At 45.5% G+C, this 24,082-nt stretch overlaps 1 protein-coding gene across 1 annotated transcript in view; it reads right to left on the bottom strand.

Moving 5' to 3' along the window:
- plch2a (phospholipase C, eta 2a) overlaps positions 1–24,082 on the bottom strand; it is a 61,483-nt gene that overhangs the window by 4,860 nt on the left and 32,541 nt on the right. The window contains exons 9-20 of the mRNA XM_068748818.1: positions 21,535–21,706; positions 21,117–21,224; positions 18,740–18,895; positions 18,255–18,356; positions 11,477–11,574; positions 11,199–11,287; positions 10,698–10,880; positions 10,433–10,540; positions 7,177–7,301; positions 5,097–5,181; positions 2,385–2,531; positions 38–117 (exon numbers count right to left, since the gene is read on the bottom strand). Of these exons, the coding sequence (XP_068604919.1) occupies positions 38–117; positions 2,385–2,531; positions 5,097–5,181; positions 7,177–7,301; positions 10,433–10,540; positions 10,698–10,880; positions 11,199–11,287; positions 11,477–11,574; positions 18,255–18,356; positions 18,740–18,895; positions 21,117–21,224; positions 21,535–21,706 (1,453 nt within the window). The remainder of the gene's footprint in view (positions 1–37; positions 118–2,384; positions 2,532–5,096; positions 5,182–7,176; positions 7,302–10,432; positions 10,541–10,697; positions 10,881–11,198; positions 11,288–11,476; positions 11,575–18,254; positions 18,357–18,739; positions 18,896–21,116; positions 21,225–21,534; positions 21,707–24,082) is intronic.

Genomic DNA, 24,082 nt, shown 5'->3' with positions numbered 1-24,082 from the left:
CTGATTCTAGAAACGTCACCTTCTCAGTGGCACTCACCTTACCAGCGATGTCATTGACAGCTACATGAACAAACACAGAAGCCTCCTCCATACCTTCCAAGTACACATGGCGATAACCTACACAGACACACGCGCACACACACAAACACCATATAAGTGAGTTACAAACTCAGAAATGAATAAAAAGTTCGCAAAAATCATTATTTAAACAGTAGTTAAAAAAATGACAAAATGCTGACTATGCATTTGTAAATCTACTTTTTTGTGGAAACATTTGGTAGAGGGCCCGGGCCCGGAAAAGATGGACGGGGTGGGGTATCTGCTTTAAATTCATTGTCATCTGAGGTTCTGCTGATCACGGCCAGGATATTACCTTTCAGCTTTGATCTTGCGTCCACAAATTTCTTCAAATTCTTCGAATATTGCAGAGAATGATTTTAGACAATGAAATCCAAAACATATTTGTAATTTTACATTGAGAAACATTCTTCAATTGTTGCATTGTTTTCCATTGTAGTATTTTACAGAGTGTTTAACCCTTTCATCATCGTCCCCTCCTTACATCGGAAAAACTCTGCCTCTGGATGTATTTTCTTTGAAATATCCAAACATGTTACTAAACTCTGTAAACTCAATAATGTGGAGCTGTTCCATCAGGTGTTCACTTTCAGCATTTCATAACTTTTTCCAGTCTTTTAATGCTGTTTTTAGAAGCTCTTCTGTTTTATTTGGGTTATGGTGAAGGAAACAACGTGACGTGTCACTGTTCTATTTGCACCAGTTAGTTTTTACTGCGTCTGGTACACTTCTGATGCACTCTTGCTGCTGCCGTTTTTGGGGTTGGCAAGTATTCACATTTTTTTTTACTCTGTGTATTTTACAGCATACCTTACAGCAGTGGTCCCCAAGAGCCACCAAGTTGGGTAAAGGCAGTGGTTCTCAAATAGTGGGGCGATGTCAGGGGGACATGCTTTTTTTGCCGTACTAGATTAAAGTGTAATTGCACATCCACTCCAGTAGTTGGCAGTGGTGCCCTGATTGTCAGTGTGCACGCAGGGAGTATTATCTCTATGGTGTTTTTGCACGTAACATGCACGCCGCACACACAGCACAGAGCAGACGATATGAAGAGCAGTTGTAAACAAACCCTCAAGAGGCAGAAATATTTAACGGGGAGGAAAAGAGAGGCGGAGATGATAAGACAAAGGTCAGCTGAACGCCAAGACGAGGAAATACGACGAAGCGTATCTAGCTGCTACTTCAGTAAACCAGCTAGCACTGTCAGCGTCATACAAGGGGGTGTACCAAATTGCTCAATGCAACCCCCCCCACACCATAGCAGAGGAGCTGGTCCTTCCCTGCAGCAGGAGACATGGTCTCTGTCATGCTGGATGACGCAAGTGATGCAAAAATAAAAACTATCCCTCTGTCCAATGAGACTGTTGCCAGACGTATAAATGACATCGTGAACGATGATGTTATTTAATTTAATTTTATAACTATTTTTTTTTAGAATCAAATAGGAGTCAGTTAAAACCGCCCCCCCCCCGTTGATGCATCTTCTATAGGTGATTCAAACATGATAATTACTAGATAAATTGCAACTGTCGATTTAAAAAATAAAAAGAAGCAATGTTTCTATAAATATTTGCTCTTCATGCTTCTATTTTTTTTTTAATAAACTATCAAAATCATTTTTTTTATGTGATAATATTTATTTTAAAGTTGTTGTTTTTTCAGTTCATATTTTACTAAGCGGGGGGGAAATAACCCGGTTGATCCAAAAATGTTTGAAGTTTAAGGATTTAATCATATTTTTTCAGGCAAACTGATATTTTCTGTTGCAGACTAAAAAACAATGGCAATAAAGTTATTCTTTGTCGTAAGTTGATCTATATTTCTTTCTTTTTCATGTTTCCTTTTATGTTAATAAGGATACAAGAGTGTTTTTTTTGGGGGGGGGTCACGAAAAGTTTTTTTCTTCCTACGGGGGGCGTAACAGAAAATAATTGAGAAGCACTGGGTAAAGGAGAATGGAGTGTTCACTTTTATCTTTGTGCATGAAGCCAACGGGTATTGAAAAGGAATTCCTATTGGTACGGACTAAACATGGTCACGAATAAATCCCTCACTCGGATGTCATCTGGCCCCTGCTCATCTGTCCAGGCTAATAAACTTGAAGCAGTGGATGCTATTTGAATATATTCTATGGAGAAGATCTCCAACCTTTAGCGTAACCTTAAAATGAAAAAGATTTTTTTTTACAAAATGCAAAATAAGTCTCAATTTGTCTATTTAAAAGAACATTAAAAACAAAGCTGCAACAAGACCAAGTCACCGTAAACATGGAGGCTGCAAGTGTGGTAGACCTTTGGAAGACTTACCTGGCATCATGCTGTTGAATGCAATGGTACGCTGGCCGATAAAGTCCTGTCCAATGGGGTCATGATCCCAGACAAGGAAACGCACCAGAGTCAGCTCTGGCATGTGGATTGTGAACACCAGTGTCTCCTCCCACATCGGATTAAACCCTATAAAAAATACCCCAAGTGGGTGAAAAAGGAGAAGCAGCAAGAGGACGAGTGAACAGCGCGTGATGCACGTTTGAATTGACAGGAGACAAAGAATGATAGAGATGGAGCACTGAGAGAGTGAGCTCAGCACTCATCCATTATTCAGGGGGGGTCGATGCGCATCTCCCTCATTCTTAGCTCATCTATCACACAGATGTCTGAATCAGCTCATCTATCACACAGACGTCTGAATCAGAAACCCAAGGACCGGAACCATATTCAATCAGTGTGTCTCTCAAATCAGAAAACAGCACATTGTCAAAAGCTAAAGCGAACACCAACACCAGGATAACATGCCGGATAACAGGATAACAGGATAACATGCCGGATAACATGTCGGATAACATGTCGGATAACAGGATAACATGCCGGATAACATGCCGGATAACAGGATAACATGTCAGATAACATGCCGGATAACATGCCGGATAACAGGATAACATGTCAGATAACATGTCGGATAACATGCCGGATAACAGGATAACATGCCGGATAACATGTCAGATAACATGTCGGATAACAGGATAACATGCCGGATAACATGCCGGATAACAGGATAACATGTCAGATAACATGTCGGATAACATGCCGGATAACAGGATAACATGCCGGATAACATGTCAGATAACATGTCGGATAACATGTCGGATAACATGTCGGATAACATGCCGGATAACAGGATAACATGCCGGATAACATGTCAGATAACATGCCGGATAACATGTCGGATAACATGCCGGATAACAGGATAACATGCCGGATAACAGGATAACATGTCAGATAACATGCCGGATAACATGTCGGATAACATGCCGGATAACAGGATAACATGCCGGATAACATGTCAGATAACATGTCGGATAACATGTCGGATAACATGTCGGATAACATGCCGGATAACAGGATAACATGCCGGATAACATGCCGGATAACATGTCGGATAACATGTCGGATAACATGTCGGATAACAGGATAACATGTCGGATAACAGGATAACATGCCGGATAACATGTCGGATAACAGGATAACATGCCGGATAACATGATAACATGCGGGATAACATGTCGGATAACAGGATAACATGTCGGATAACATGTCAGATAACAGGATAACATGCCGGATAACATGTCGGATAACAGGATAACATGCCGGATAACATGATAACGTGCCGGATAACATGTCGGATAACAGGATAACATGCCGGATAACATGTTGGATAACAGGATAACATGCCGGATAACATGATAACATGTCGGATAACATGCCGGATAACAGGATAACATGCCGGATAACATGCCGGATAACAGGATAACATGTCGGATAACATGCCGGATAACAGGATAACATGCCGGATAACATGCCGGATAACAGGATAACATGCCGGATAACATGTCGGATAACACGCCGGATAACAGGATAACATGTCGGATAACATGCCGGATAACATGCCAGATAACATGTCGGATAACATGTCAGATAACATGTCGGATAACAGGATAACATGCCGGATAACATGTCGGATAACAGGATAACATGCCGGATAACATGATAACGTGCCGGATAACATGTCGGATAACAGGATAACATGCCGGATAACATGTCGGATAACAGGATAACATGCCGGATAACATGATAACATGTCGGATAACATGCCGGATAACAGGATAACATGTCGGATAACATGTCGGATAACAGGATAACATGCCGGATAACATGTCGGATAACATGCCGGATAACAGGATAACATGTCGGATAACATGCCGGATAACATGCCAGATAACAGGATAACATGCCGGATAACATGCCGGATAACATGCCGGATAACATGTCGGATAACATGCCGGATAACATGTCGGATAACATGCCGGATAACAGGATAACATGCCGGTTAACAGGATAACATGCCGGATAACAGGATAACATGCCGGATAACATGCCGGATAACAGGATAACATGCCGGATAACATGTCGGATAACATGCCGGATAACATGCCGGTTAACAGGATAACATGCCGGTTAACAGGATAACATGCCGGATAACAGGATAACATGTCGGATAACATGCCAGATAACATGCCGGATAACAGGATAACATGCCGGTTAACAGGATAACATGCCGGATAACAGGATAACATGCCGGTTAACAGGATAACATGCCGGACTCAGTTGATGAGAGGCTCCACTGGAGTCGTCAGGGACCGACACTCTTTCAAACAAACTGGACAGTAGCTAAACGACCGTCGCTCCACGTTTCAGAGGGATGACTGGAAAACTGCCTCCACCAAAACTCAAGCAAGGATAATTTGGAGGACAACGCAGAGAACGCCTTTCAGCCGCACTGAGCATTTCTTTGAAGACAGAATGATCGTGATGCTTCACCTCTCCATCAACTCACCATTATCATCCACCACTCGAGTATCAACTCACCATTATCATCCACCACTCGAGTATCAACTCACCATTATCATCCACCACTCGAGTATCAACTCACCATTATCATCCACCACTCGAGTATCAACTCACCATTATCATCCACCACTCGAGTCTGCTCCTTGCAGCAATCCATTGGGAGGCCAATGATCTCCACTTCCACAAATGGATCGATTATCTGACCAAGATACAGTACACAACTTTGATATATGACTTAATACCAGTACCGGTATTCAATAATCACATTCTGTTTTTTATTTTTTTATTTTTTTTGTCCAATTGAACACTTCGTAGTTCAGTTCAGTTCACACAACTTTATTTATCCCAAAGGGCAATTCAGTTTATGCCGTCTACCAGACCATACAAATATTAGCAAACATAATAAATAAAAAAATGAAGGAGGAGTTGAAACGTGTTCTGTGGCCACTAATAACTGCATCCATCAGTCTGCATCATCTTTAAATGAAAATGACTCAAGATAAACGCAGCCTTGTTGAAAGCTAATCTGTAGCTGAGTAGAGCAATGCCACGGGAAAGACTAACACTGTATGTAGACGAACTCTACCACGGCTTTAATGAGGTTCCGAGAACCAAGGTTCAAGGAACCTATTGTTATTTTTAAATGGCTTTTTAAGGCACTTCCCGGGCACCTAGAGGTGTCGAAACTATATAGGAGTGTCACATCTGGTGTCTAGTTTCTAAATCTGGAATTTGATATCACCTTCGGGCTCCATAGCGCCACCTAAGGGTGGTTTTTCTCCGGAAAGGTACTCGGATCGTCACGAAATCCGAGTATGTCGTACCTCTGGGGGTCTCGAGCCTAGAAAATATTTTTGAAAATTCTGACGCAAACAGGAAGTCAGCCATCTTGGACGGCCTGCGAAGATTCGAAATGTACGAACGCGTTTTTGAGGACTTTAGCATCAACGAAAACCCACAAAACTTTACGCGCAGGTTCGCAACGGTACTTCCAAGAAGTTGATTGTGTAATTTTAACTTTTGGTTGCATATTGGCTCTTTGGCGCCCCCTTGTTTTTTTTCCCTTGTAGCGTAGCTTTGACCCCCTCAACATACGCAAAAACTCTTGAAAATCGGTCAGGAGACGGACATCGGCCAACTTGACCTGCTCGTACAGCGATTGCTCTCGGCGTTTTTCTGGGGCTCCAGAGCGCCCCCTAACGCACGGGAGGCCGTAGTTTGAACGTAGTTTGTCCGATAGTCACGAGATTTGGTGGGAACGTCCAAATCGTCATTCCAGACATATTTGTAATTGGCTTTCATTAGCCCCGCCCACCCGGATGTCGGCCATATTGGATTATGTACGTTTTTTGACATACTTTGACGAACTCCTCCCAGACGCTTTATCAGATTCGCGTCGAATTCGGATAACGTAATCGCCAAGTACCCGCGACGTTAAATTGCGAAGGGATTTTTGATCGATCAAACGATGAGATCACAGGCCACGTTTGAATGTGCCATTTTCCCATTTTATAGGTCTCGAACTTTGCGATACTCCTCCCAGAGGTTTCGAGATATCGATCTCAAAGTCGGGCGACGGCCTCTCGACTCATTGACGACGCTAAATTGCGAAGCTTTTGCGTTTTCGCCAATCGCTGTTGCCGTGGCGGCCCTGCAAACTTTGATGTTTTGGCACAACGTGCATGGCGGTCGGAGCTTCACTTTACACGGTCCGACCGTCTCCAAATTTCACACGCTGGATGAGAGTCCAGACCTGAACTCGAGTACATGCCATTGACGGTGATGGTCTCAGCGCCACCTACAGGAACAGGAGCATACATTGTCCGATCGGTCCCAAACTTGACACGCTTCATCAGGGCCACGTCTAGAGGACAAACGCGTGTTTCTGACATTTGTAGATCGCGAATAAGCGCGTACCCCAACGTGAGCCAGGCCCCAACGTACGCCGGGTTCGAGGAACCTCTCAAGGCTGCTCGCAGCTTTAATTTAATTTATTTCCCCAGCTAAATTCCATGCTAATTTAGAAGTTCCCTGGGATGAACTGAAATACTCTTGATACTTGAATCGACAATAAAAATCAAAAGGCATTTGAATTCCTTACACTTGAAATCAATTAACATATTAAAAATTCTTTCACACATAAAAGCCAATTGACTAGAACATTTGTCCGAATGATAAAAAGTGCATGTGCTACCTCTCCTCTGTCTCCGAGCATAGAGTCTTTTGGTTTGGGAAGCTGTTGTCCACTAATGATCTTCAACACCAGCTGTTTCTTCATCTGACCTGGCAACAAATCCTCCAGGTTGGGGTTAAAGGCACCTGCAGTTAAAGTGAGAGAAAAAAAAGTATCTTCATGTTTCATTTCCTTTTTGGTTTTTTATTAAATATTCAACATTTTTAACCAAACTGGCCAAAGACTAGTCCTTCACACGCTACATCCAAAGTTTCATCCATCCATCTTCTAACCGCTTATCCGGGGGGGTCGCGGGGGAAAGCAGCCAAAGCAGGGAAGCCCAGACGTCCCTCTCCCCGGCAGCTTCTTCCAGCTCTTCCGGGGGGAAACCTGAGGCCTTCCCAGGCCAGCTGAGAGACATCGTTTCGGCTCAGCTCTCTCTTCACCATGACGGATCTGTGCAGAGTCCGCATCACTGCAGACGCTGCACCGATCCGTCTGTCGATCTCTCGCTCCATCCTTCCCTCACGTGAACAAGACCCCGAGGTACTTGAACTCCTCCACTTGGGGCAGGATCTCCTCCCCGACCTGGAGGGTGCACTCCACCCTTTTCCGGCTGAGAACCATGGCCTCGGATTTAGAGGTGCTGATTCTCATCCCGGCCGCTTCACATGCGGCTGGAACCGATCCAGTGAGAGCTGGAGGGCACGGCCTGATGAAGCCAACAGGATCACGTCGTCTGCAAAAAGCAGCGACCCAATCCTGAGGTCACCAAACCGAACCCCCTCAACGCCCCGGCTGCACCTAGAAATTCTGTCCATAAAGGTTCTGAACAGAATCGGTGACAAAGGGCAGCCCTGACGGAGTCCAACCCGCACTGGAAATAGGTCCGACTTATTGCCAGCAATGCGGACCAAGCTCTGGCACCGGTCATATAGGGAGCGGACACCCCGTATCAGGGGGTCCGACACCCCGTACTCCCGGAGCACCCCCCACAGGACTCCCCGAGGGACACGGTCGAATGTCTTCCCCAAATCCACAAAACACATGTGGACTGGTTGGGCAAACTCCCATGCACCCTCCAGGACCCTGCCGAGGGTGTAGAGCTGGTCCACAGTTCCACGGCCAGGACGAAAACCACATTGCTCCTCCTGAATCCGAGGTTCGACTATCCGGCGGACCCTCCTCTCCAGTACCCCTGAATAGACCTTACCGGGGAGGCTGAGGAGTGTGATCCCTCTGTAGTTGGAACACACCCTCCGCTCCCCCTTCTTATAAAGAGGGACCACCACCCTCGTCTGCCAATCCAGAGGCACTGCCCCCGATGTCCATGCGATGCTGCAGAGTCGTGTAAACCATGACAGCCCTACAACATCCAGAGCCTTAAGGGACTCCGGGCGGATCTCGTCCACCCCTGGGGCCTTGCCAGCGAGGAGCTTTTTAACTACCTCAGCAACCTCGGCCCCAGAGATAGAGGAGCTCACCCACGAGTCCCCAGGCCCTGTTTCCTCACTGGAAGGCATGTCGGTGGGATTGAGGAGGTCTTCAAAGTAGTCCCTCCACCGATCTACAACGTCTCGAGTCGAGGTCAGCAGCACACCATTCCCACCATACACAGTGTTGACCGTGCACTGCTTCCCCCTCCTGAGATGCCGGATGGTGGTCCAGAACCTCTTCGAAGCCGTCCGGAAGTCGTTTTCCATGGCCTCACCGAACTCCTCCCATGCCCGGGTTTTTGCCTCAGCAACCGCGGTAGCTGCGCCCCGCTTGGTCTGTCGGTACATGTCAGCTGCCTCCGGAGTCCCACAGGCCAAAAGGGCCTGATAGGACTCCTTCTTCAGCTTGACGGCATCCCTCACCACCGGTGTCCACCAAGAGGTTCTGGAATTGCCGCCACGACAGGTACCGACCACCTTACGGCCACAGCACCAATCGGCCGCTTCAACAATGGAGGCACCAAACATGGTCCACTCGGACTCAATGTCCCCTGCCTCCCCCGGTACATGGTCGAAGCTCTCCCGGAGGTGGGAGTTAAAACTCCTTCTGACAGGAGATTCTGCCAGACGTTCCCAACAGACCCTCACAATACGTTTGGGCCTGCCAGGTCTGTCCGGCATCCTCCCCCACCATCGGAGTTGACTCAACACCAGGTGATGATCGGTTGACAGCTCCGCCCCTCTCTTCCCGAGTGTCCAAGACATGCGGTCGCAAGTCCGGTGAGACGACTACAAAGTCGATCATTGAACTGCGGCCTAGGGTGTCCTGGTGCCAAGTGCACATATGGACACCCTTATGCTTGAACATGGTGTTTGTTATGGACAATCTGTGACGAGCACAGAAGTCCAATAACAAAACACCACCCGGGTTCCGATCAGGGGGGCCATTCCTCCCAATCACACCCCTCCAGGTCTCACTGTCATTACCAACATGGGCGTTGAAGTCCCCCAACAGAACGAGGGAATCCCCAGAAGGAGCACTCTCCAGTACCCCCTCCAAGGACTCCAAAAAGGGTGGATACTCTGAACAGTCAGGTTGGGCGGAGGGAGGCTATCCTCTCGTTTATTGGGGTAAGCTCCAACATACAGGCACTGAGCCGGGGGGCAATAAGTATTGCCACCCCTGCCCCACCCCTGCCCGGCACCTCTCACCAGTGGCAACTCCAGAGAGGAAGAGAGTCCAACCCTGAATGAAAATTCTTTCAAAATTCTTATTTAAACTTCGTGAGCATTCAATAATTGGAGCATTTCTAGAATGATAGCTGTCCGAAAGAGGGAGGAAAAAATATGTACCAAACAAAAGGAACTCATCCTCACAATTCTGGAAGTCTACATTCATAACATAAAAAGCAGGGAATTTGGTCTTACTCAAAAAACATTGCTTAAAAGAGCAGCAGCACACAGATTGTAGCATACACATAGCATACACACGTAGCTTATTGTGTATGCTACACATAGCATACACACATAGCTTATTGTGTATGCTACACATAGCATACACAATAAGCTGACTAATTGTCTGGTATGTTAATGTTTTTCATTTTTGCTTGTGCAAAACAAATTTCCCAAAGAAGTGTGACTTATAGTCCAGGGCGACGGAAAATCCAATGTATGTAATAAAATAAATAAAAATGAATGCATGGAAACTCCTATAACCATATATTATCAAGGTTATAATGCTTACTGTGCAGAAGAGAAACAAAATAAATCTGTCACCTATAAAACTGAACTCCATATTCTCCAATAAAATAAATGAATGAGTGTGTTCTTAATGTGCTGACCGTCACACATGCAGGGAGGTTTCAGGACGTAGCCACAGTTTCCATTGCCGTAGAATTTGGCTCTGTTAAGCTGGAGGACACGGCCCTCTGACTGGTAGTTGAGAGCAACTGAAATCAAAGCAGTTATTCGGGTCGGCGACGTAGAGACGGTACACTTTGCACCGCGGCAAGATTCAAGACAGAAGTACCAAAAAGGGCAGAATTTCTGTCTGAGGATTTTGTATATTGATCATAAAGAGCAAGTCGGGTTAGGATCCGTCCGTACCCAGCTGGCAGCCAGCATTCCAAAAGGGCTGGGGGTTGAAGTTGGAGGAGTCCACGCGGTAGGAGGAAGGGTAGATGCGCGAGAGCTGCTGCTGATTGAAGTGGATGAAGGACGTCGCCTTCTGCTGCATCACTTGCTGGGCTTTGGTCTCACTCAGGGACGACACCTGCCAGCCACAGTCGGCTGTCGGGGACACGACGACACAAATACCGTTAAAACGCTTAAAGTGTCGACACCACATCAAAATATTCTCGTGCCGATTCCCATTCATCAGGTCACGGAAACCCTTGAAGCTACTGGACCAATAGGGTTTGAAGACATGTAATCCAAGACGCTTATTCAGTTCTAACTCACTGCTGGGGAGTTTTGAGTATTTTAACGCATTTGTTAAACAATTAAAACCCCCGGTTGTCAGATCGCCTCAAACTTTGTTCTCCACCATCAGAAGTCACGCATTTGAGCAAACAAAAGCGAGTACGGAGAATGAACAAAACGGCTCACCTTGCGCTTCGAGATCGTAAAGACCCACAGACCGCGTGTATTTGACCAGATCTGAAAGAGCTCTCGACAACTTCATGGTCTTCTTTTTCCTGCAAGGTCAACAAATGTCAATGACGTACATGCGCACACAAAAATACAATTACAAGAAAGGATGATACATGTTTTTGTTAGCGCCCCTCATTTAGCCGATCAATAGTCACCCTTTGGTGTTGACGAGTAGCACTTGCATGAGTATTACATCTGCAGTACCTGCACGTTTGTGTCTGTGTGTAGCCTACTTGCTGTGGTGGATCGGAGCACGGGAGGCACTGCTTGTACTCTCTGGGTCCGTATCCGTGTCTTCAAAGCTCGAGGTCTTCTTGAGTTTGGTCTTCTTCTGCAAGAAAGAACCCAAGTCCTTTAAATGGGATGGATCACGCGTTTCGCTCAGAGCAGGGTTATAATAGTTTTGGATTTTTAATTATAGTTTAGTTTTAGTTAGTTTTAGTTTTCTCTTTTAATTTTAGTTTTTATTTAGTTCAGTTAATGAAAATGTTTTTTCAATTCTAGTTTTCGTTTTTTCGTTAGTTTTCGTTAACTATAATAACCCTGGCTCAGAGTTCTCTTCTAGCAGAGAAAACCCACAGAAAGTCAGGGAGACACGGACGCATTTAAAAAGCTGTAAAATCTGGACAAACTATTTTATACCAAAGAGAACAAACAGATTTCAATTGCAGTATTTTATTTCAAAAATGAAAAAAAAAATCTAATTAATTGCTGCAATCTTAAAACGTTACATATCATCAAAAATAATTATATGATATAGGAAAAAGCAGCAACAGCATGGATGCAGGGAGAAAAAAGTGTGTGTGTGTGTGTGTGATGAACCACAGCCTCCAGGAAGTCAACATCTTGCACTATTTCCAGGTGCTGTTAATTCCTGCAAAATCCGAGCCGTGGCGACAAGGCTGCCGCTGCCGGGATGGGAAAGAAACTCAAGAGGAGGGAGTTTCCAGACGTACCGGAGACGCTGTCGGACCGGATGTGATCGGCGAGAGACGTACCATGCGATTTTAGGAGATTATATATTACGACTTTCTGCTACTAAGATAATATTAGACAACGCTCCGGGGCCAAAGATTTCCCCGACAGTTAAAAAGACCCTTTCTAAGATTTACAAACTCCTCTCAAGCACAGATACGATATTTCTTCCCATCTCAAAATGGGAGACGGATCTGTCACTAACCTTAGATCATGACTTTTGGACACAAATCTGTGAAAATGCATTTAAAATGACAAAACACAGAAATCTTCAACTCATCCAGTATAAGATCCTTCATAGAACACACATTACTCAATATATGATGAAGAAAATGGGCTTCTCTGAATCTGACATCTGCTTTCAATGCTCCCAAAATACTGCTGACACTTATTTCCATGCCCTATGGTTGTGCTCACCCGTCCAGGATTTCTGGGTCGCAGTATCACATAGACTGTCGTCCATCTTGGATTGTACGTTCCCTTTATCTCCGATCACGTGTCGACTCGGTGACTTAGCAGAAATCGTTATTTCTAAGGAACAAACGCACCCCACACTCGCAGCCCTCGCCGTCGCCAAGGAAACAATCCTGGTTAACTGGAAAAACTGGGCCATAGAGGGGGATGGGGGGGGTGTGCGGGATGGGTGGAGGGTGCTGGGAGGGGGACGGGTGGTTGTGGGGGGCGTGGTGTTGGGTGCTGATGGGACGCCGGGCCGGCCCGCTGCGCCCCGTGCCGCTGCGCTGGCCTAGGTTTCGTCGGCTGTGTTGGTGTAGGTCACCCCCGGGCCCTGGGCTGACCTATCAAAACTCGATCTGAGAGTTAACTCCGCCCACAGGTCTCTGAGTCAGTGGAGGTTGCTGGTTCAGTGTTTGTGGCTCTCACTATGCTCTCCCTCTTCTTCCTCAGATCTCCTGAGAACTTGATGATCCAGACTTTCCTCTGGAGCAGGCATGGGCAAACCAAGGCCCAGGGGCCATATACGGCCCGTTGGGCTATTTAATCCGGCCCGCCAAACTTGTCCAAATTATATCATTATATTACATGTTATTAAAATTAAACCTCATTCATTTGACCTTTTCCCTGTAATGCTACCTGTAAAAGGCAAAATTCTTTCATTAAATGGCTTTCACACCATCTGCTCCTGGCCCGGCCCCTCTGGCAAATACTAGAACCCATTGTGGCCCGCGAGTCAAAAGGTTTGCCACCCCTGTTCTAGAGGCTGATGAGAGAACCTGGTGCATTGGGACAACTCTTGGTTAGGGTTGGATGAAAGGGATAGAATCAAGGAGCACAAATAAATCCATTGGGGGAAAACAAAGAAAAACTCGAAAACGACAATCAGAGATTGCAGACCCCGCCTCCAAAAGACTATTGGATCTTGTGAGACAGTAAACAGGGCTTCCGGATCAGAGGGGCCAAACCTGCTCTAGCTTGCTGCTCCGGAACGTACTACAAGACTCCTTCTGGACTCTTTTTCCCATCATGCCATTCGTGTCCCTCCCTCTTAAAGTGGCAGTTTACAGCACAGGCACAATTCCAGATGTAAAAATAATTCTAGAATCTGGATCCAGATCCGGATCAATGCCATTCTCGGTAAGGACCGAGCCACGGACAGAACCTTGCTTGTGTAAAAATTTCAAGTCGATTGGGTTACTAGTTTTTGAGTTATGCGCTCGGACAGACAAACAAGCAAACAAACAAACAAACGCACCCAATTGCAATACGCTCTCCTCCCCTTCGGCGAGGGTAAAAAGAGGAGTCTAATTAGCAATAAACTTTATATATACCGCGGCCCGGTGGTTGAGGACCTCTGAGTTAATGCACAACTCTGACAAAGGCTGTTCAGTTTGCTGCGCCTCAACGTTTTGTAGAATCACTGCAGCCAATCTTTTTGTAATAATGGAAAATAAGTAAAACCCATAATGTCAGTGGAAAATCAATAGTTTGTGTGTAAGTGTGTGTGTGTGTGTGTGTGTGTGTGTGTGTGTGTAAAAAAAGCTGCTGCATATCTGTAGAGCAGGGGTCACCAACGTGGTGCCCGCAGGCCATGGTTTCTCAAGAGTTTGTATAAAATAAAAGACTTCTGAACAAGTCAAATGTGTCCCCTACCTTGTTTGATTAACGTTGTTAATAATTAGTGTGAGTAATCATTAAACATGATCAGTGTATTTACACAGATGAATATCATTAATGATTAATGGTACATTGAGCAAATGTTTTATTTCAGAAGTGTGTATCAAACTGGTAGCCCTTTGAATGAATGGGTGCCCAGCAAGTAGCCATCGGCTCCAGAAAGGTTGGTGACCCCTGCTGTAGAGTATATGACCTAAAATAAGTGGACGGGGCAAGAGTTGGTTTCCCAGGGTCAAGATGTCGACACTGCCCTGCTTCATGCACCTCAGGGAGTCCGGTTCATGTCGATTGGGTTACTAGTTTTTGAATTATGCGCTCGGACAGACAAACAAACAAACAAACAAACAAACCGACAGACAAACAAACAGACAAACAAACAGACAATGTTCACCTTCGGCTTGGAGATCACTGATTCATGAAACGGTTTCAGTTCCCTTTCTCACTCCTGCTGTTGCTGTTTGTTCATACTTATCACATTAAGTATTTTGGAAGTGTGGCCCATTCACGCTACTTTTGTAAGCTGCTCTGAGGACTTTGTCCGCATCCACCCACGAGGGCCGTCCTCTTGCCGTCGCTAACGCCAGAGATCCATGGACTGGCTGCATCTATCATCCTCCGCTCAGGTTGCACTACGCTAGTGTGCAGCCTGAGCAACCATCCCATTGGACATGACTTTACTGAATGTCATGAACGTCCTTGCATAATTACCTCATTTTCAATGAGAGATCCTGCTTGGTTTAAACATACGAAATGTCAGATTCAACATGACATGTTACTAAGGCGAGATCATTGATTACGTATTATTAACTCTAAGTACCAGTCACGTCTAAAGACGTTTTTGAAACCTCACTGCCAACCCTGACATTGAAAACTGCCTCCTTCAACGGCCAATAACTCCGGAACGGAAAATGGTAGGAACACACTTTTCTGATGAAAGAAGAGCCTTTAACCTTTCATGTGGTTAAATGCGTTTGCATCGTCATAGCAAAGAATATTCTGTGGGGCTTGGAAAATCATTAATCTTATCTGATAATACGCAGCCAAACCCTGACCCGAGTACAGTCGCCCCCTCGTTAGGTCGTAGTTCACTTTTCGCAGATTTCTTATTTATTTATTTTATTTTATGCAGTATGTTTAAATGTTTAAATTTCCATTATTGTATTGATAAAAATATAGTAAAAAAATAACTAATTAAAACACATATCACAACACATATACAGATTTGCAGCAAATGAAATGCAGCTACGTTCGTTCCAGCATCTTCCATTGTTGCGTCTCGCTCATCCAGTTAGCATCAGTGCGCACGTCATTCGCGTTGTGCCTACTTTGTGCTTGTTTTTTTCTAAAGTTTTGTTAACATTTTAAAATAAACACTACCGTTACAGTTATAGAATACAAAGGTATTTGTAGGCGTGTGAGAAGGGATAGTACAGTAGAGGGCGGGTTGAAAACAGAGCAGGGAGGGTTTATAAAGGTAAAAATAAACAGAAACAAATATGGTGTTGCTACTTCACAGATTTTCACCGGAACGTAACACCCGCAATAAACAAGGGACACCCTTCTTTTCAAATTCTTCTCTGGTCTTAAAATTGTTCATCTTGATGTCCCCAGTTTATCCATGGTGGACATGGTAAGGAGCTGGGACAAATCAACAGATGCCGATTGATTTGACTTCTGAAACATGGCTGTAGGATCTGTCTGTGAAACCGCACAGACCTCCCGCTCCTCACCGGCTGGCCTTCCAACTACAGACGGTACCTTTTTTTCGTTCCGTTCACAGCAATATAAACCGTAGAACATTCTCTGGACCTGATTTAATGGATTCTCGCTTCTTGAAGCTGGCAGCTGATCGGGTAGCTGATTTTGCAGCAGAACCTTTTTAATCTCACAGCAAGAAGATAATGAGATTCCTTCTGCATAGAAATAAGATTTTACTCTCCCTTCATTAAAAGGCAGCGATCCAGAAATGTGAACTGATTATAGACCGCTATCTAATTTATCAGTGCTGCTCAAAATCCCCTACGGGCTTTTTAGCGAGCAAATAAAGCAGCCTTTACACTCAAATGATACCTTCATAAATAAAGTACCATCAAAGCTACAATGGTGGTAAATGGCATTTTTGTCACACTTGACAAGAAATATCGTCCATCACTTTTTTTTGATTAGTCCAAATGATTTTAACACAGTATATTTATTTTATAATTTAGACTCCTTAAATCAGGATTCTCGAGGTAAACAGTTGCTTGGTTCACAAACTGCGTTATAATTGGACTCATTCAATGTGGTGTGTATGTTGGTCTGTCTTCTGAGTTTATCACTGTGGTTGGGGATGCCACAGGGCTCAGTATTAGATCATCTCCGATTCTAAGTCTGTTTTCGGCCGTGTGCGACAGCATAGCGCTGTAGCTAGCACCTATCTTAGGGTGTATGCTACATCATAGCGCTGTAGCTAGCATCTATCTTAGGGTGTATGCTACATCATAGCGCTGTAGCTAGCATCTATCTTAGGGCGTATGCTACATCATAGCGCTGTAGCTAGCTTCTATCTTAGGGCGTATGCTACATCATAGCGCTGTAGCTAGCTTCTATCTTAGGGCGTATGCTACATCATAGCGCTGTAGCTAGCATCTATCTTAGGGCGTATGCTACATCATAGCGCTGTAGCTAGCATCTATCTTAGGGCGTATGCTACATCATAGCGCTGTAGCTAGCATCTATCTTAGGGCGTATGCTACATCATAGCGCTGTAGCTAGCATCTATCTTAGGGCGTATGCTACATCATAGCGCTGTAGCTAGCATCTATCTTAGGGCGTATGCTACATCATAGCGCTGCAGGGTTAGGGTTAGGGCAAATTACATTACATTAAATTACATTAAAAAAGAGGAATCTAATCTTACCAATAAACTTTATATTATGCACTTGCAATAACTATCAAACAATAATCGCTTCTGTCCTTCATGTTCACGTTTTTTTTGTTTCATAATAAAACACCTTTTAGACGCTAATCATCGATACAACGGAAATGTTATAAATGAGTTATTCTTTCTGTGCAGCCCGGTAACAAATTCCTGTCCAACCTGGACACTCCCAAGGAGAACCTCAGCATCTTCATCTCCTCCACCTCTAGCTCCGCCTCCTGTCTTGTCCTCAGAGCCACTGTCTCTAAGCCGTCCATCATGTCTGTCCTCACCACTGTCTCTAAGTCGTCCATCATGTCTGTCCCCACCACTGTCTCTAAGCCGTCCATCATGTCTGTCCTCACCACTGTCTCTAAGCCGTCCATCATGGCTGACACTCGATTCTCCTCTAACTCACCTCCTACCAACATTCAGAGTCTCTACTCTCAGTCCTGAACGCTTCCATTCGCTCTTCTCTCGCTGCTGATGAACTCGTCTTCCTCCTCTTCTTCGTCTCCGTCTTTGACCCACAGTAATCCATTTTCCAGCAGTCGATGTTAACCCCATACCGATCCGGTATTACTTTACTTATGTTGATTAGCATGTTGAATTCGGCACATTTTTACGCCGGATGACATTCCTGACGCAACTTTCTGCATTGATCTGGGCTTGAGACCGGCACAAGGGAGAAACTTTAAGAAAATTTAAGAACAACCAATAAAAGTTGAAAGAAAAATTGGGGTTTGCCATGTTTTGTTGTATTTTTGGAATAAATCCAAGATAAAGTTTTTAAGAACATTCTTGCAAAAATCTATTTTCAGTTTGTCCGGTAGAAAAATCGACTTCATTATTCTGTGCAAGGCTAAGTTTGGTATGTTTCATGGTCACAACTCATGATCCCTAAATGAAGAAAACACTTTGTGATGGAAAGTCAGCCATGAAAAGTGTCTTCTTAAGTTCATGCAGAGAAAGGGACGCAGAGGAAACCGCAGAACGGGAAAGACAACCTTGCGTTTCGAGAAACTGCCCATGAAGGAGCGGCCGGTTCTCTTGTTGCTGCAGGAACTAGCCTCGTCCGCCGTGTCCGTTCCATCCTCGCTTTTACCCTAACAGGAGAAACGCATTGTTGAATTTTGACATTTGCGGTTGAAAATGAGAATAAATGAACCCTGACACACCTTTCCTTTTGCCTAATTTCTGGCGTTTAATTGACTGATCTTCTTATTTCAGGATATGAATGACTAAATTGGAGCCGCTTGCCTGACCCACCACAATATTTGTTGTAATAGCTGAATTCAGCCAGTAACAAATTAATTTCACAATTGAGAAGAAGCAAAAATAAACACGGGCAGTAAGCCTGCATGATGAGTTGTTGGAGCCGGAGATTAGACACATTTTATGGACCAAACAGTGATGCCACGCTCCCATAGTGCCGAACAACACTCTACTATGGTGTGGCTGAGGCTTGTGTCTCCCTGTCTGTTTTTACCTTGGGGCTACCTTTCGCTGCAGGCTTCCCAGAAGTTGGGATCGCTGCAATGGTGAAGCTGTCAGGATCTTCTCGATCTCGGATCTTGGACTCCTTCATCAGGTTTTCCAGCTTTTTCTTGGCCATGCTCTCCACCTGCTTCCTGTTGGCTGAAGTCTGCAGGAGAACAGACAGCTCTCATCAGGATCTTCTCATTTTCCACATAAAGAAAAAGTTTCAAATGTTCGGGTAACATCAAATAGCATTAAATAGAGACAAGGGGGGAAAGGAGGCTTCTGCAACTTCACACTGCTCGGTTTAAAAGATTTCTGGTTTAATATATGTGGGTTTTGCAGTTGGTTGAAGCAAACAAACAAAGGAAAGCTCATCATCCCAGAATCCAGAAGCTTTTAGTTACTATTTTATGACATTAAACTGATTCAACTATTATTGAAAGCAAGATAATAGGTGCTAGTTAGCAGCATAGAGATGTTAAAACTATTTTGATGCAAACACATCGCAAGCATAATTGTGTAACAGTGCAATAATGGAGAAAAACCATCTGCAAGAGGGGAATATCCAAAACCCCAGTTAGCATTTAAAGTTCAACTTTGTCAGAAACATCAAAGCCATCAAAGTACATCAAAGCCCACCTAGAAGAGCTTCAGTGCAATCTATGTCCTGGCTGTTCTGTCACTAAGCCAGGTTTGAGTTGCATGTTTTGTCTCCTGTAGAAAACAGGACACTCTTCCTTTTCTGGTCTCTCCACCTCCTTCCCTACTACGATCTGAAATCCTTCCATTCTGGGGAGGAACTTGAAGTCATGTTGCCAGGAGAAACAGTCAGGGTGATGTTATAATGGTAAACTTTCCATTTGCTTTCTGTTTCAACCACACCATTAGTGTAGATGAAGGCAGAGCCAAGGGCCGGGCTGCAGGGCTCACAACACACAAGACTTCATGTGCACTGGCAGACTGCTGACTTGTTCAGGACACGGCGCGGGTGACTGGTAGTTTGATCCCCGGCTCAATGGACTTCACTTTTCTTCCCACTTGCCATCACCCGTGGAGAATGTGATGATTATCGTAGAATGAACAAAAAATAAATAAAAACCCTGACACAAACTTTTTTGCTGCTTGTCAGACAGCACAACAGAAAAACAATCGAGGACCAAGTCTTCCAGGACGGATGGTGAGGACAAAAAGAGAGCTACTAAAGTAGCCTGAAGAGGAGGGGTAGCCATCTGACCCCCAGTTGTGGAGACATGCGCCCCCCGGTGGTCACTGCACTGAAATGCATTTCTTATGTGATACAAAACATGTTAATTCACCAAAAAGTCAATTCACCAAAATTGATGGCATAATTTTTGGAAATTTTTTATAAAGAAAATGTAAATAAAGTTTTTCCAATGGAAACTGCTCACAGTAGAATCATGCACACGATACTTAACATTTCTAATGTCGTATTCTGGCCTCCACAACCTCAGCAGAAAAGTCTTAGCATGCAGGATCTGACAGGGATTCACCTTTGACAAGGATCGGCATCGCGTGACGCAGTGCAGACCCCGCCCACAGATGGCAGCATTTCCATGTGTATGTGGGGGGGGGGGGGTGAAATGTCAGAGATCACTGCACATGCTCATTTCATCCAAATGGGGGCGGAGTGTTGCAGAAATGACAGAAATCTGGGGTCCGACCACAACCAACGGCAACATGCATCAAGTCACTTCAAAGAGATCGGATGCTCAGTAACTTCTATTTTAGAAGACATTGAATTGCTGAAGGAACAGAAACACATGCTTTGTTTGTCCTTTGAATAACATTTTCCAGAATAGCTCAAGACTAAATTATATTTTAGTATTTAAAAATATCATTTCTGTTAAACAATTATTTGCAATGTGCGAAATAAATGACTTATAGGATATTCAAATATAGGACTTAAAAAAGATCAGTCTTAGGTTAAAGCGTTCTAATTTTAAAATGCTCAGGTGTAGCCAAACTGAACTTCGATGCGTCGGCTGACTGGACACGAACAATTATTCCTCACTTTCAACAGTCTGACGCCAAACTGCCGAGAACGCCGTCGTCCTCGTTCTGACTCTAATCGTCTCCTTTAGTTTTAAACGCATTTGTGTCTTGCAGCTTGCAAAGGCGGAATGAGACATTGCAGCGTACGACTGGGTGAGCGTTCATACAGTACCTTCCACTTTGATAGAAGCAAGAGTGGGGACAAACAGGAAGAAGAAAAGAGGAAATGAGAACACTGAAGCATCCATAACGACAAAGACCAAGTCCCACCACAGAGACAGCAGCGTAGGAGAGCGACGCGACAGGAGGGGGGGACATCCCGGACACCGGGACAGAAATGCTTCCAGGAGGGACACTGGGTGGGAACGTACATCTCCATTCATCAGTTTGCAGTCATCCTCCATTTCATCAGCACTGTCCTCATCCGACACGTCGCCTTCCTCAGCAGCCTCGTCGATGTCGGGAGGCAGCTTCTTCCCCTGGAGGACGGACAAACAGGCGGAGCGACACAATCAGCGGCTCTTTATCCTCGACTCCAGCCTCCAGGAACAGATGAAGAGGCGCCAACTCTTCATCCAAAGTAGGATTGAATTTTACATTTTCTTTTTTTATCGTGGAAAATGTGAAAATAATTTTTGAAGAAAAAAAACATTTATAAAAAGCAATATTTAAGCTATAGTGTAAATGCTGTAAAAAACGCTCCAATAATAATAAATCATCCCAACAATAAGGTGCCTAAACGCCCCCCTTTGCCGATGAATACCCCCCCCCATCCAACAACCAACTTGCCTTGACAAGAATTTTGCCCTTGAGTGTTTCCGGCGACGGCAGATGTCCAGCCGCATCGGCCGTGACGTTGGACAGGTTTAGTTTGTCCCCGAGGACCTCGATCAGGTACTGGGCCATCTTCTTTTGCTGAGGAACGCTGCAGTGGTTCTCGATGGATAGGATGACGGGGTACCTGAGAGACATTTGCATGCAACAGATTGGAACGGGAGCCCGGGAGGAGCGGCAGAAGCCTCATCGGTGGAGCCCTGCATCCGAGGTCAGAGGGCGAGGTCAGAGGGCGTGAAATGATGATGGACGGCTTAGAGACAGTGGTGAGGACAGCCATGATGGACGGCTTAGAGACAGTGGTGAGGACAGCCATGATGGACGGCTCAGAGACAGTGGTGAGGACAGCATGATGGACGGCTTAGAGACAGTGGTGAGGACAGCCACGATGGACGGCTTAGAGACAGTGGTGAGGACAGCCATGATGGACGGCTCAGAGACAGTGGTGAGGACAGCCATGATGGACGGCTTAGAGACAGTGGTGAGGACAGCCATGATGGACGGCTCAGAGACAGTGGTGAGGAAAGCCACGATGGACGGCTTAGAGACAGTGGTGAGGACAGCCATGATGGACGGCTTAGAGACAGTGGTGAGGACAGCCATGATGGACGGCTTAGAGACAGTGGTGAGGACAGCATGATGGACGGCTTAGAGACAGTGGTGAGGACAGCCACGATGGACGGCTTAGAGACAGTGGTGAGGACAGCCATGATGGACAGCCATGATGGACGGCTCAGAGACAGTGGTGAGGACAGCCATGATGGGCGGCTTAGAGACAGTGGTGAGGACAGCATGATGGACGGCTTAGAGACAGTGGTGAGGACAGCCACGATGGACGGCTTAGAGACAGTGGTGAGGACAGCCATGATGGACAGTTAGAGACAGTGTCTCTGAGCTAAAGACAGGAGGCGGAGCTAGAAGTGGAGGAGATGAAGATGCTGAGGTTCTCCTTTGGAGTGTCCAGGTTGGACAGGATTAGAAATGAGACAATAAGAGGGACAGCGAAGGTTAGACGTTTTGGAGACGAGATCAGAGAGACCAGACTTTGATGGTTTGGACATGTCCAGAGGAGAGACAGGGCTATGGGAGGACATGGGAGGACATCAGAATGGCTAGTGATGGGGAGGACGATGCAAAGGACAGGGTGAAGACGTGGCAGGACGTCGGTGATGAAGACGACAACGTTTAATAAAAAGCAATCAAAAGACGAATGAAGACGAGATCGGTTTCATGAACGCTGGAAGAGATTTTTTGTCCAAAAAGCAGACCTGTGAAATCAAAGATGCACGAGGTGAAAGGGTGAAAGGGTGAAAGGGTGAAACGGTGAACTGGACTTCCATCCGTTCACACAAACAGTGGACAATGTCTTAGGCTCCGCCCCGTGGAGTTCGGAATCTCGCTCGATGCTCTGACCTTGAGATGACGTGGACGACCTGAGCCAAAGAGACTAGCCCAGACATGGGCAAACCCAGGCCCGGGGGCCATATGCGGCCCGTTGGTCTTTTTAATCTGGCCCGCCAAACTTGTCCAAATTATATATCATTAAGTATAATTGTATTATAGTTAAACCTCATTCATTTGACCTTTTCCCTGTAATGCTGCCTGTAAAAGGTCAAATCCTTTAATGCAATAGCTTTTCATGTGTCATTTATATTCGCTCACACAAATACTCCATCCATCTGTTCTTGGTCTGGCCCCTCTGCCAAATTTTAGAACCCATTGTGGCCCTCGAGTCAAAAGGTTTGCCCACCCCTGGACTAGCCGATACAGAATACACAAGTCTCCATGTTGGGGGCGTGTCTGCTGTGGGTGGGGCCATGTGTAGTGACAGCATTCCGTCTCTTTGTTCACTGTCTAACTCGCTCCGCCTCCGCTCTCGTGAAAAATCCGTTCATTGTTTTAGAATGGTTGCACCACCTAAAGAGACACAGGTGAAGCGTAACCTCGGTGGAGCCGAGCAGAAGCTTCAGTCACCGACCCCCCCCCCCCCCCCCCCCCCCCCCCCCCCCCCCCCCCCGAGTCATCCGACCCCCCCGAGGAGGCTTTTGGCCCAGTTTTGTCCCCATCAGCCCTCTGACGAGCTTGTTTCTTGTTCAGCATCGTGGAAAATCGCTCTTTGATGTCGAATGCAGACGCTCACCCTGTTCCGTTTCAGCCAATTATCCGCGGCGCAATGCGAGCGCACAATTACGCTTTGAGAAACACACGGCGATGGGCGAGCGTTCCCCCGCCGTCTGACTCGAAGGGGCTAAATCTAAAAATAGACTCGGCGCTTCTTCCAGACAGTCACTGGAACGATCGTCTCAGCGTGGAGATCCGGTGGGAAGCAGCTCTGAGCGGCTGCCGTCGTACGCAGGGAGTCTGAGATTTATGAGAAAGACAAATGAAAAACAGACAGCAGGGATTTTCTTCTTCTCCAGAAAAAGGAATTATTCTGGCCTCAGAATGCTTTGCAGATCAGTGTTTAGAAGAAAGACTGTCGTGGTGTAATCTGATTACATGC

Source organism: Brachionichthys hirsutus, chromosome 2 (assembly GCF_040956055.1).
Source record: "Brachionichthys hirsutus isolate HB-005 chromosome 2, CSIRO-AGI_Bhir_v1, whole genome shotgun sequence".
In the NCBI taxonomy this organism is placed as follows: domain Eukaryota; kingdom Metazoa; phylum Chordata; class Actinopteri; order Lophiiformes; family Brachionichthyidae; genus Brachionichthys; species Brachionichthys hirsutus.
The sequence above is the reverse complement of the archived record's forward strand: the minus strand, read 5'-3'. Positions and strand labels throughout refer to the sequence as shown.